This window comes from Oreochromis niloticus, linkage group LG7 (assembly GCF_001858045.2).
Source record: "Oreochromis niloticus isolate F11D_XX linkage group LG7, O_niloticus_UMD_NMBU, whole genome shotgun sequence".
Classification (NCBI taxonomy): Eukaryota; Metazoa; Chordata; class Actinopteri; order Cichliformes; family Cichlidae; genus Oreochromis; species Oreochromis niloticus.
Window position 1 is genome coordinate 32,196,532 of NC_031972.2, and position 14,578 is coordinate 32,211,109.

The 14,578-nt window shown below is 39.4% G+C and overlaps 1 protein-coding gene across 6 annotated transcripts in view; it reads left to right on the forward strand.

Moving 5' to 3' along the window:
- Positions 1 to 14,315, forward strand: part of sh3bp2 (SH3-domain binding protein 2) — a 29,373-nt gene extending 15,058 nt beyond the window's left edge. For 3 of the 6 annotated variants that reach the window (XM_005470469.4, XM_005470465.4, XM_005470468.4), the window contains 12 exons: positions 7,703 to 7,842; positions 7,976 to 8,078; positions 9,210 to 9,327; positions 9,536 to 9,603; positions 10,254 to 10,339; positions 10,435 to 10,512; positions 10,617 to 11,310; positions 11,501 to 11,609; positions 12,175 to 12,230; positions 12,509 to 12,584; positions 12,827 to 12,886; positions 13,002 to 14,315. In XM_005470469.4, coding sequence (XP_005470526.1) covers positions 7,707 to 7,842; positions 7,976 to 8,078; positions 9,210 to 9,327; positions 9,536 to 9,603; positions 10,254 to 10,339; positions 10,435 to 10,512; positions 10,617 to 11,310; positions 11,501 to 11,609; positions 12,175 to 12,230; positions 12,509 to 12,584; positions 12,827 to 12,886; positions 13,002 to 13,130 — 1,713 coding nt within the window. In that variant the 5' untranslated portion in view covers positions 7,703 to 7,706 and the 3' untranslated portion in view covers positions 13,131 to 14,315. Of the gene's footprint in view, positions 1 to 3,297; positions 3,429 to 6,228; positions 6,619 to 7,702; positions 7,843 to 7,975; positions 8,079 to 9,209; positions 9,328 to 9,535; positions 9,604 to 10,253; positions 10,340 to 10,434; positions 10,513 to 10,616; positions 11,311 to 11,500; positions 11,610 to 12,174; positions 12,231 to 12,508; positions 12,585 to 12,826; positions 12,887 to 13,001 lie in introns of those variants that run through there. The other 3 variants (XM_003440207.5, XM_005470466.4, XM_019361322.2) reach the window with 3 other exon arrangements.
- Positions 14,316 to 14,578: the final 263 nt, after the last annotated feature.

Here is a 14,578-nt window from a genome sequence, read left to right on the forward strand (position 1 = left end):
GCTGTTCTAATTCTTAAACATAAATCCAACTAGTTTTAATAGTTACCCTGTGGGTACAGGTCTCACACTATAGAGCACTGTAGAGCTTATTACAGCAACTTCTTGACAGCAGGAAGACCAGTTGCTGTGTTTCTTGTGTTTGGCTGATGATGACATTTACATTCAGCTGACCCATGCAGACGGCTCTGAAAAGCTTCAGCTACAATAGTCATTTTTATATAATTAATTATGTAAATTCAGGAGGAAAAAGCAGCCTTATAACAATACACAGAGGTAGTAGCCCACGACCAGACTACCAGGCTTCTTCTGTAATTGAGCCAGCCTTGGCAGTCCTTAAAAAGCAGCATGATATTTACAGTACTCCCTACAACAGGTCAGACTAGAGAGACAGAGAAAAGACCCCGGTGAGTTACCACTTCCAGAAAGAAGAGAAAGTAAAAGATATATATGGCAGCATTGTTGTAACAACGATGAATGTTCTACCTCAGTTTCATCTCATTCACAGTAGAGTAAAAATAAAATGACAGCCTGCTCGCAGCAACTAAAATAGTGGTTGTGCAGCAACGAATGCTTTGCTGTTTGTGACTGATTGAAAGCAGTTGCGCCAACCACTTTTGATCACAAGGTGATTGCACAGATCATCAACCGGCAACCTGTCTCCAAATAATCGTTTTTTTCACTGACTGCACTGAAAATACAGACAGATTGCCACTGAGTGCAACTGCTCTGCCAAGCGTCTCTTTGCAGTAGAGTAGGACTGGACTCTATTGGCTGCCAGCTGGTTGTATTCTGGTTCTGGTTTTGCAGTTAAACTGCCATTCTGCAGCAACTATTTTTGGAGGAATTTCTGAATATCTGTTTCTCTGGAGTCTGAATGTAGTTAGTTCATTTAAATTCCTGTGCATGTATATATGCAACAAATATGCACTTTTCTCCAATTCATGACTATTAATTGCTATGTTATCACAAACAGATTGTATGTAGTTGCCAACTTGACCCCATTCACTTGTAAACTGATAGCAGAGTGATATCTGACTCAGGCTTATTGCTGTTTTATTACCATGTTGATACAACAAAATAACTTGACGGGGGGTGGTTGAAGACCCGGTCCATCTCTTTAAAACAACCATTTCAAAAATTCATTGCACATTTTTAAAATAATTTTGACTGTACGCAATCTACAGCAGCTCTTTCCTGTGTCAACATTAGTGAACATATCAGCTGAGCAGATAAGATCTCAATGACTGGTTCTTTAATCCATTTTTAACGTCTTTATTGTCTTTAAACTGTACATACATTAGCTAACTTAATGATTGTAGAATTTTTCCTAATATAAAACTTTTTTTTTTCTTTAAAAAGGCACTTAGAACCAGTAGTTGCTCAGCGTCTGGGCCGCAACCCTGATGAAAGATCACACATGCCAAAAAAATAGAAACCCATCTTTTATTGAAGTTACAGATATATCCAGATTAGGGCTGGTTAGGGCTATTTCCTGGATGTAACACATGATGGTGTTTATAAAACGTATTCTAAACTCAAAGAAGTCAGTCAGCAAATTTATAAGATCTGTGCCATTAACACTTTAGCTGTGTTAATCATTATCACCTGGACAGCTTCACAGAAGTGAGTAAAAGAAAACTGATGACTTGAGATAAACCCGAAGTTTCTATTCATGTGTTCACACCTGCGTATCACAGTCACTATGAAAAAAAATGTGAAGCTGAACTAATGGAGGAACCATTGTGGTCGGTCGTAGGGGAGGTGGGGAACAGGAAGTGCACTGCAGACATGAAACACAGCACAATGACACTGTTTCCTGGATGGGGCGATCTGCATCGGCTGCAGCTGTGTCAGCGGTTACCTGTGACCTTTGAGTCAGCCTGAGGTTGCGAGCAGTGAGGGTCTTTGTTATCTGGTCTAAGCACGAAGCATGCACTTTGCGTGGACATTGGTTAGCGGCGTGCTTTTTTTGTTGCAGACACCTGACAGCTGCCGAGATCTATGACACGTAGACAGTGATGGACTTGTGCATGTGTCTGTGCACATCTTATTTTGATCTGTGTTTTGTGAATAAAATAATAGCTCACAACAAAAGAACGCAACAGGAAAACTACACCACCCTCTCCTCTTCTGAGATATTAGTTGATTTTTGGTTTTGATAGCAGTTGTGTGTGTGGTTCACAAATCCAACTCCTGACATCATTGTGACCATGACGCCATCTGTCCACTACAGGTCGCTGTAGTGGACATGATGTATCAAACAAAGAAAATTACCTGGACTTTTCCATTTAATTGTATTTTGTTGTATTGTATGCAACAGTTACAGTCTTTCCAAGGTAGGCAGGCCAAACAACATCCCACTAGGATGTCGCTATAAAAGGTGGATTTAGCTGCATTCTTTCCAAAGACCAGCAGGGGGCGACTTCTCTTTTTGTGTAAACAATTATGGTTGTAATGAAGTCTATGAGAGAACGACCATTTTTCTCATCTGATCTATGACTGTCAACTCCTGATAGGTTTACAGCTTCTGTAGAGAGTTAAATTTCTAATTTATTACTATATCATGCCACATTTTGAAATATGGTCGCAATTACAGTCAAACAGATAATAAACAGGATATAATTACTCACATGATACTGATATGTTGCTACTATCTGCATGTGCAGTGTATCTAGGAATGGCTTTTTTCGATATCTTTATATAACAAGCCTTGAAATGTGATTATCATTTTTCAATCAAGTTAAACTACTAATTAAAGTCCCACAAGATTAACATTGCACCTTACATTCGTGGAACTTAGAGGTGTTTCTATCATGGCTGGGGTCCGGTGTACACAAACACACAGAAACCCAATGAAAACATTAGAGAGGGGAAGTATTCCTTCTCAGGTTTAATTAAAGGCTTTTCACATCCACGTTGGTGGATGCATGACGCTTTTAAATCATGGAGTACTTTCAGCAGTAAAGGTTTTTTTTCTCCTGAGCTGTGCATTTAAGTTCTATAATATGAGGATATGTTAGGTTGAGCACAGAAAGCTACTTCAATAAAAATATAATTACGAATGTTAAAGTCTCTGCATTTGTTTTAACTTGTATTGTATCACTATAAGTTACAACTTTAACCCATTTAATTTGAAATCTAATGTCCTCCAGTGGAACATACTGTGCTGTATTCTGTTAATTAGAAAGAGTTTGCTTGTATTCCTTTGCAACAGCAGTGTTCTATGAGGTCACACAAGCAGTTCCTAGGACTTGAATCATCGGGGGGATTTCCATTCGAAAACTGAACTAGTTTCAATTTCGATCTGAAAATGAGCAGTCAGCCTGCTAACTATAGGTGTCTTCATGCCCTCTTCTGAGTTTCTTCAGCTTGCTGGAAAACATATTGGAGATGAGGACACGTTGTGTAAGACTTGAATTGTTGGCCCGGTAAGACACGTTGTGTAAGCCCGGCATCTCGTAATTGTCTTTGTCTTTTTCCTGCAGTCGTTTTTTCAGTCATCTTCTCGGGAAGACAAATTTAGATGCTACGTGAGCGATAACTGGATTCTATTTACTTTTTCATCATGTCTGCTGATTTCTACTCTGATTAATTTGCAGGCATTGAACTAAACTTTGACTTCCGTCTCAGGTGAAGAGCAAATAGGCACTGGCACACAGTTTAAATGTGGAAGATAATTTTAAACTACCGCTCGGGGCAGACATTGTGTTTGTGTCCAGAGAGGAAATGTGTTTGAATGTGTCTGGCATGTGGGCTGTGTGTCTCTTCCTGAGAAACAGCAGTTCTCTGATTAGCATCTCTTCAGGAACTTTAAAAAAGCAGTAGGTGAGGTGAGCGGGTTTGAAGCTAAATCACACTGCCTTTTTTTGTTCTTCCATGGTGAACCCACGGCAAACCCAGTTGTACTTGGCAGAAGGGTTTTTTTTATTTACTTTTTTTAATGGGGTTTTTTCTGGTCACCGTATTTTGGTCATTAAATAAGTCATGCGAGAACTACATGATGGGAGAAGCAAATGTGATATCAGCATCCAGAAAGCCTGTCAGCGTGCTGATGGGGAAACTTTGTGTTTCATTGTTTTACTTGTTAGGAAGTGATCTAATGCGACACCACTAGGGGAAATTCTTTTTTATTTATTTGGACAGGATTTCCTTTCCATGCCGTCTCTGCTCTGCTATATTTAAAAAATGTCTTCATTTGGATGACATTAAATATGATTTTTGAGAGTTGAATTATTGAATTATTAGGCTAAGTTGAAGCAGCCAAGTCAAGATGTGCTGATGTGTGCCACATTTGAGCCAAATATTCAGTGCTACCTGTGGGATTGTTTGGCTAACTGTGTGCAAACTGAGCTACAGTGATGATCGGGTAGCTTAGGTAACATACAAAGCTTATGGATGTATGGATGCATGTATGTTTTGGTTTCTTTTTAAATACAGTTTGACAGCCATGCAGATTATGAGAGTTGAACAAAAGAAACAACAAAACATGAGTTCGAGGAGAGAACTGCAGAAGAAACCAGTGGGGGTTTGGGGGGGTTCGCTAATTCCCACAAATTCCCACTACTACTTTTGACTGATCTTTCTCCTCTGTCAGTGGAAAAAGAATTAACACATTTCCCAGAAAACATAAAGGTGCTGAGTACGCAGTCACATCGCCATCGTGTTGTTTCAGTTCTATCATGAGGAGTTCATGAAATCCTTTTGCGGACGATAAGCAGCAGCTGACCTCACTCGGGCTGAGATGAGATGAAGTGCAGAATGTCTGGCGTGCCTGTTCGTTTGTGTCTGTGCTGAGGTCTGTATCAGATAGTTATCAGTAAACATTACATGGGCCCAGGCGAAGAACGAACCACAAGATAGCTTTGGTATGTCTTTTTGAAGTCCCACACACACACACACAAACACACACACACACACACAAACACACACAAACACACACACACACACACAGAGATATGAAGCAGGGCAGACTGAGGTCATAAACAGGCTGAAGCTTCACCCTGGTGATGTATTTAAGGCCTGCCTGTGTTATCAGCTAACAGGTTTCACTCCTTCCATCTGTCCGTGCAAATGCATTTTGTTCTAATTCTCAAAGTAGGCTGCTTTGGTTGAATTATGACCAGGGTGTGGTGATGTGGAGCGGATCTGCCAGACCAGGCAGACCTTCCCCTACGCACAGCTTCAGTCTAAACTGTTGCAATATTTCTATTCATCATCTTCATTATCAAGAAACATTGTTTAATTATGTTTGATCATATTCTAACCATTTAAAATATTCAGAGCGGAATAAATCAACAATACATAAAAAAAAATCTCACTGTTATCAAATATTTGAGAGGGATACATTTCCTCTAAATCTCTTTGGTATATAAGAGACTGAGGCTGATTTTAAATGATTAGTTCAGTACATGAGCTTGCATGCTAATCGCTAGCATGTGTGACATGTGTAAACATGCTAGCTGTGGGTAGTTGACTCTGACACGACCTACTTCTGTTTTTGTGCTCGCTATTTTCAGTGCAGTCAAACTAGTGTAAGTGCATACAATATTCTATAATAATCATGCTGTTGTGTTAGTGTTACCCAACACTTGCTAGTTGGCTAACAGCAGGTTAGCCAACTAGCAAACAGTATGCTTGAATCAACAGTATGCTTCAAACAATGTCTTGGAAACCAGATTGTCACTGGTTGAGTCAGGGGCCCACGTTCCTGCAACAGTTTTTTTTTTTTTCTAAAATCAGACCTTCAGAAATAAGCAGAGTCTCAGGCTCTATTTTTTATCCTTTATCTCCTGCATATAATTACATTTAACTCTTAAGTGTGGGATGTTTATCCTCATTCATTCATCATCGCCTCACCTAGTTTATTTGAAACACTCTGAAGTCTAAAGCACAACACAAAAACTGACTTTGGCATGAGTAATTTTCAAGGTGTTTTGTTTTTTTAAAGCAGCCCTGCCAGGATCTGCACTTCAACATCAGTAAATGAATACATGCCCATTTAATTCTCAAGGTCTTTTTATCTCAGGGAAAGGGGGTGGATTTTGGCACCAACTAAATCCTCCTAAATGCTTCATTCCTTAACTTCTTTCCAACTCAGTCTAGCAGATGCTGGAGATAAACTTCAAGTTACACATAAACACTTTAGATCATGGAGGAATGTTTATTTTCATTACCCCCACCTCCCTGTCTCTTTCTATCACACCCACATTTTGTTTTTTCACATTACATCTTGAACACTTAAAGGACACAGGATGTTATGCATTTCCTGCATGAACTAATTATGTGCCTTTGCTCATGCAAAAATTCAAGGTTCCAGTTACGTAGGTCCTCCTCAGTCTGAGTGTCTTTATGAGTGAGACAGATAGATATCAGCAGAGGCCGTCAGAGAGAGCGGCGGCGAAAAGCAGAAAATGAGACAGACTTAAAAATTGGATGGCTAAATCGCCCTCGGTTTGGATTTGATGGGACAGTAAATGCCACGGAGGACAGAAACAAAAGGTTTCTTGTTTCTATTATGGATATCCTGCCAGGATTAGCTTCTACTATGTTAGCCTCCACAGTCAGCATACTGAGGGAGAATGCTGCCATTCAGATCTTCACCAAGAAGTTCAACAGGAGGTAGGCAACACCTGATGTAGGTGTAAGAGCAGGATTTTGCAGAAAAAGTTATTGAAATTTACGAAAAGATGTTTCATTCTTTTAGTATCTTTGTCCAGTTGTGGTGAGCTACCTGAGCAGCACAGTGGACACAGCAAGGCTATAACTCTCCATCTGCTAGTCCACCGGGACCATGTCCCATTAGCAGTATAGAGTATCTTAGCTGATCCTTCATTTCTGACAGTGTCACAATTTGTTTGTCTTTAGCTTGTGACTTTTGATCCACAACTAATGATTAGATATTCCTATCCACACCAGTAACTAGTAGCCTTACTCATGTTACTACAGAATGTATGACTCAGTAATAAATTTAATTTAGTTTAGATTAAAAGAAAAATAGTAAAATAGTCATTTTCCCTTACTCACTCCCTGTCATGACTGCTTATCCAGGCATGACTGATGTATAAAAAATACACTATAGGGAGTCAGATACTGAACCCAGAGTTTCCCCTGCTGCCTGCATGAATGTTGGAAAGCACTTAGGCTTGGATAAAAGCTCAGTATGAATGTGTGACTGTGTGAATGAGACTTGTAGAAGAAGCTGCTTTGAGTGGTCAGCTGAGTAGAGGTGTTTTATGAGCATTAATCTGTTCATCATTTTATAATTCCATTTCTATGAGCGTGCACAGCCCAAAAACAGGCTTCACCGTTGGATGTTTTGAGTGGCCGGTCTTTAGTTTGGGGTTGTCTTATCGCTATTTCTGCTTCAAAAATGTTTCAGGGTATATGGGAGAACAAACCAGGTCATTTTTTGTTTTGTTATGAACTGCTGAGTACCTTCTAGTTTTCTGTGTGAGAGCTGATGTAGCTCAGAACGCCCTAAAGCTAAAGGGGATAGGAAGCAGGTTTGCTAGCAGAGAGGATGTGGTCCTTTCTAGAACAGCAGAAGTTGTGTGCTGCCTCCCCAAAGCTTCTTGGTTTTTGTTTGGTACCTTATTTATGCTGGCGTTCATTTCCTTATTCATTTCTGTGATCTTGTGCGACTAGAGAGATTACAGTTTCACCTGACTGACAGAAAAATATTGTGTCCTTTGCTCTGCCGTAGAACCATGTCATCTCCAGAGATGTGCTGGCCGGTGCCAATGCGGGCCATTGGGGCTCAGAACCTCCTCACCATGCCGGGAGGGGTAACCACTGCAGGATACCTCCACAAGAAAGGAGGCAGCCAATTCAGCCTAATGAAATGTAAGTCGAAAAATTAAAAAAGGAAAACAAATGCAGACATGAAAGAGCAATATCCACTTACATTCTCGTCATTGATACAGCACCTTTTACACCACCATGAAAACATTCTTAATACATGTTGCTTGCCTTACAGGGCCACTGAGGTACATCATCATCCACAAGGGCTGCATGTACTACTTTAAGAGCAGTACCTCTGCTGCACCACAGGGGGCGTTTTCTCTCAATGGCTACAACAGGTCAGTAGAAGACATTTTCTAAATTATTATTCATATCAAACTGAGTGTTTCAGGCTCAAGGGTGAAGCCTGTGCCAACATCTAGATATTGTTGTGTGAAGATTAGGTACACTTTGAGGTTAATGATTCTCACATGGGTGTCACTTCCTCCTGAGCCACAGAAACCCAAGTGTTCTTTGTCAACTGTGATTAGACTGTTACTCTCTCCTTTGCACCCATAATGTTTTGTGTGCTTATTCGGGCCTTTATTATTCTGGGGCTCAGCCCCAGCGGCTCTCACATCCCACTGGCTTAATTTAAGCTTTATTGCAGCATGACATCTATGGAAATCATAATTGTAGATAATAAGGTTTAATGCAGGAAAAGGTTAAGTGCTTGCTCAAAAATGGGCCTTCAGTACCGAGTACAAGTGCCTGAAGCTCCAGTAATGTTAGACCTGAGCTCAAGGGTATATAAATGAGTGTTCATGAAACTGAAAAGAACAAATATATGTAGATTGCTGGCCTGGCTGTCATCGAGAGAGGGAGGGAGAGGGAGGGAGAGGGAGGGAGCGCTTACATTAGACAGCTGTCAGGGCACCTGAAAAACTCCCCAGGAAGCAACACTTAGCACATAACAGCTGCCCCACAAAAGAGGTTGCTCATTTTGAAACTTGTTCATAGTTTACTTAGTTAAAAAGTGTGGCAAACATCCCCCATCAAAACATCAACGTATTCAGATTATCTCATGTTTGCTGCTTTGTGACATTTGATTGATGAAGGGATGGTGAAGAAGCTCAGGATGCTTCTTCAGGGCTTCCCCACGGAGAGTGATTGGCATCTTATTGCATTTCCTAGTCCGTACTGTATGAGTGAATGGAGCTTTAAGGAGGGAAGAAGGTTGTCTGATCCTCAGCCTCAATCAATGCCAGTGATTCAGCAATAATTCAGACTAAAATTATTTAAAACAAACTCATTGATTTTTTTTTCATACTTCTGTATATTACATCGTAATAAGGCTGTAATTATATCAATTAAAGGGGGCTCATTAGCAGCACCCAGTTGTACTTTGTTGTTGTTTTTGTACATTTCCCGTGACATCAAATAATGTGGAGCACTACTTTATCTTATGTTACATTTGTCCTCTTCTTCAGAGTGATGAGAGCAGCAGAGGAGACAACATCGAGCAATGTTTTTCCTTTCAAGATCGTCCACTTCAGTAAGAAACACAGGACGTGGTTCTTCTCTGCAGCCAGTGAGGATGAGAGGAGGGTAAGAGTACAAAAATTTAACCTCTTTGTCAAGTGCTTTATTGAGAACTTAGCATAACTTTAGAGCCTGAGAAGAATTTTTAGTTTCTGCCTTTGTCTCAACTATGGTATTATTTCAGTCTTTATGCAAAAATTGTTTGGGGTTTGTTTCAATTTAAATGCTGCAGTTTCACATAATCACGTGTTGTTTTTTGCTTGATGTCTTACAGAAATGGATGCGATACCTTCGGAGAGAAATAGACCACTATAACGACAGAAAAGAGGCCCACCTACCAAGGTAACCTCAGTGAACTCGGTCATGTTTCACCTCACTATAATAATATATGCATCAAGACATATAATAATATAGATTATACATATTATACATATTATACATGTATTGTTGTAAGAAAACTACAGACATGGGAAAATAGTCTTTAGTGCTATGAAAAACCAAGTACAGCCTTACATAGGAATTAAGAGGTAATAGCAGCGAGGTGTTGTCAATTAAATGCACAATAGCCAATCATCAGCAAGTGTGACCACCTCTATAAAAGCTGATGTCATGGCAATCTTGTGGTCTCATTCAGGGTTATAAGTTATTAAGTTATTTTTGCCAAAGGTGGTCTTACAAGACATTGGGTTGTACCTTTTCACAGGTTTCTATGCAGTCATGTTAAAACGTATTTTGTTTTTCACAAGATTTTATGTCTTACATGAGCAAAATAACAGAAAAGAAAAAATAATCATGGAAGAACGTGTCTAAAAATAATTTTATACCATTTATGCTTCATTAGTCACCTATGTTTTTCAGTGTGACCTTTTGTATCTAATTTAGATTTTTCTTGCTTGCGTACTTTCATTGAAATCTCAGTCAGCCTACAGTCAATAAAATCAATATTTTGGCATATTATTTGTTAATTATGTCTCCATCTTTGTTTGTGACAGTGACTCAGATTCAGATGCAGACAGTTTCTATGGCACAATCGAGAGGCCGATGGATGTGACACATCTTGTTGATACCACCGAAATTAGTAAGACAACAACAATGAATATCCATGGATAAGATATAAGGTTATATGACATTTGTGCATTAATAAATTGTTGCACCTCTTCTTTCTATGTGAAGATTACAGTGATGACGATGATGATGACGATGAGGAGGACTATCTGAAGCCAGACAATGAATGTTCGCCAACGTCTTCAGGTGACCACCTCAACCTCTTTCCCTGTACTTATGCCTCCTTAACACAAAGATCTTTACCTGAAACAGGAACCAATACTGACTCTCTCTATTCATTACCTCGTCAGGTCGACCCACAGGTCCACCGCCCTCTTACCCTCCTCCACCTGTGCCAGTGACATTCCCCCACCGTCAAGACTCCAGTCCAGGTTTCCAAAAAAGCCTCCCCCCTCCCATCCCATTACAACTGAAAACCCCTACCTCTCCGCTCCCCAGGAAACCTTCACCTTGTCCACCCTCTCCTTGCGCAAAGAAGGACTCTAGCAAAGGCCCACCCCCACCTTTACCTTTTGCCCCTCACTTACAGAATTCTTTTCCTTCCACACCTCCACCTATTCCTCCCAATGCAAAGAAACCAATCAGGTCAACCTCCATGGGAGTAACAGCAAATGACAAAAGAGACTGGAGGCCTACGCCGTCTGTTTCAGTCCAGTCACCAGCTACTTTGCCCATCTGTGAAAAACTAGACAGGGTAATCCTAAACGGCCCCTGTCCCCCTCACTCTGGCGGGAGCCAGTCGCTAGAAAACAACTACCGCCGTAATAAGCCGAACATACCGGTTCCACCATGCCCGAACGCAAATGTATCTCTCAATCTAACGTCCTCCAGTCACCCACCACTGCCTGGTCACCCTTCACACTCCCCGCTACTTAAACCTGGACAACTCAATAAGCCATCTATACCCAAACCTCCTTTACCTTTAGTAGGAGTCAAACCATCACTGCCTCCACCCAAGCCCAAGTCGCCAGGAACACCCTTTCAGTAAGTCTGACTTAAACAGTGAAATTCAGGTTGATTTTTATGATCAAAAGATTAATTGAAAGGAAAACATCCACAACCAATCATTCCAAAGCTGTCTTACTGACACTGTTTTAATGGTTAATGTATAAAATAGGTATGTAAAGACAACATAAAAGTTTCCCTGCATCACTAAGGCATGTTTTTTCACCAGAAGAACATCTCCAGAGGGTCAGAGCTTCCGTTCCATCAACGACGAAACTGCAGATTTCAGGAAGAAACGAGACTCGACCGCGTACGACTCTGACGAAGACTATGAGAATGTAAGAGAGACTGAAATGATGTGTTAGCTGATAAAAATGCTAAATTACTGTGGATAACCCCTTGTATCATCATGACTGAGCCCAGGGAAATCCCTTTTGTTTTAAAAGTCATTTTATCTGGACTACATTAGTCTTTATGAACTGCCTTCAAAATTCACTTCCTGTAAAATAAAGCAAACGAAAAAGAAACAAAAATCACAGAATCCGCTGATTCTGAGGAGCTCAGGTGGGAGGAAGTCATAATCCAATCATAATAATCTAATTTTCTGCTACAAGCAACACTATTTTATGCCAATTTTTCAAATCATGAAGTTGAAGCAGTTAAAATTTTATTAAACAGTGAAACAAGATATTAAAGTTTTAGCCATGCTTTGTTACAGTCAGTGCCAGGCCAGACATGCTTACGATCTAAACTGTAGTATCTTTATGTGACCTGTGTAGTTATTATAACACACAATTTTGTTCTTTATGTTTCACTGCTGTATATCTGAGCAGAGAGCTCAGCCTCGTGAGAGCCTAGTATCAGTAATGAGTTGTGTTTAATCAGTTGTTTCTGTATCTGCAGGTCCAGCTGCCAGACTCTGTGTTCATTGATTCGAATGAAACCAGCTTCGTAGAAAAGTACGTATCTCACCTTTAGTTTTTAAATTTAGAGCTGGAAGCTGAAACGGTTCTTCAGTAAACTGAGCTGTGCTGCTTTTTGGTTTTTTCTGCCCTCTATTGGCAAAAAGCTGCATTTCTTTCTGCTTGTGTTTTTCTTTTTATGAGCCTCACTTAAGTTTTAACTAAATTACTACTACTTATTTAAGTGCTAAATTTAAAGTGACTTTTAACATGGGGCAATTGCTTAATGTTTTCCTCTGATAACTCATAACCGGTGATCATTTTTCTGTTTGTAGGTTATTCAAAGAGAGTCCAACTCCTCCACATGATGGACTGTACGCCATCAGAAAATCAGGAACCAAAACAACAAAGGTAAAAATAAATTAAGATAATAATAATAATAGTTTCCAGTCCAGCATAATGGAAATTTGTGTTACTCTAATAATAATTGTAAACAGTAACAGTCAATATGATCTAATCCATAAATGTGTAAATTTTCTGAACACTTCATTTTTATTTTTTACTGTTTTTGGGTAGACAGTATTATTTTAATAATAATAAAAGAGCTTCTGATATTTGGGCCTAAATAAAATCATTTTTGGTGTGTTATCCAGGTGCTGGTGGTGTGGGACATCAGTATAGGCAAAGCCAGAAACTACAGACTGTTTGAAGAGGTAAGAAACCTGCTGCTCACTGTTGTATTTTAGCTGTATGGTATAAGTGCTTATTATGTTTTGTAAGTAAGTTACACATCAGACTAATAAAGCTTCCTGTTGGGTGTTTTGGCAGCATGACTGTATATTTCTGGAAGCTGATTTGACCTTCCCCAATCTGTCTACACTGATCGAACACTACTACTGCCACCCTCTTCCTCACCACGGCTCACTGTGTCTCCAGAAGCCCTACACAAAGACGTGAGCGGCTTACTGAACTGTAACTGAAACCAGAGGACACCAAAGCAGCTGAAACCAGTGCAGAAGACTCTGACGGTGCACTGGACTGCACCTTAAACATGGAGAAAACTATACAAACTAGACTCTTACTTTGACAAATCTACACTCAACGAGATATTTCCATCATGGCAAACTTTCTAAAAAAAAAATCTACCAAACTCTCTAAGGGATCAAACATCTTTAAAAGAAAATCAGAAATCTGCTGCAAATTCCTGATGTTTCATGTATAGTGAGCAATGGTTGTGATGTGTTTTGGCCACAAAGGGGCGCTGTGACACCAAATGCTAGCATTAAAAAACATTGATGTTTCTGCGTTGGCCCAGCAATGGTCTAGCAAACTGCCTAGATGGTACTCTCCGTCATGCCCTGTGACAGCTGGGATAGGCTCCACCACTCCGGTGCATCGATAAAGGGAAATGGATGGGTGGTTTACAAGTTTTGAGAATAATATAAAGTATAGCTTTAATATTGAGCTTAAATGGATGAGAGCGAGAAGAACTTTAATGATGCCAGCACAGAAGTTGAATAGTATTAAAAAAGTAATTAAGATAATTATTACATATAATTAATTAAGTTTAATTTTAAAAATAAACTCTTATGATTCTCAGTGACCATCTGTGCTCCTCATACTAACCAGAACACATCATCAGATTTATTAGTATCAGACTAAAACCGATGATGATGGAAGCAATTCTTTAGATTTAAATGATATTCAGTCATTCTTAAAGTTAGTCCAAAAGTAAACATTTAGTTCCTTTAATGCTGATAACTTGATTGGTTTGAATAGATTTCTGACTACCTGGAGGTAATAAGGTGTAAACGTGGATACTGGGACAGACTTGCTGTCCTTTTTCTTCAAAAAGACCCCAGTTTGTCCACTTTGTCCCAAATGTGTCGTCCCAACCAAATGCAGCTAACTGATGCTCAAGTGTCAAAATCATAGCAAACTATCAGCTTCATCTTTGTGCCATTTGCAGGCAAACTCTTTCCTCTGGGTGTAACATCCAAAACTAGTAGCTGTGATGTATACTTATCCATGAGAACTGAATTAACATTAGAAAAAGTACAACATTACAGGCAGAAATGTTCTCTTTGTCAGGTTTCTTCTTTCAGAAATGAACAACATACGACACTGTCGATAAAAAAAAAACTCACCTTTTTACAAAAACAAACTGATGTAATTGATTTTTTGTTGTGTATTTGTGTGTTCTGTTTGTACAGCACTATAAAATGTTCCTCTATATTTATATGTAAATGTTATTCTAATTTGTAAAAAAAAAAAGTGTATCTAAACTGTAAATATACTGTGTTTTTTTACTTAAATATATTATTAGAGATTATTATAAAAGAAAGCTTGGAGTGTCTCGTTCATAACACACACCAACAGTGGTTAGATCCTGAATACATCACTAG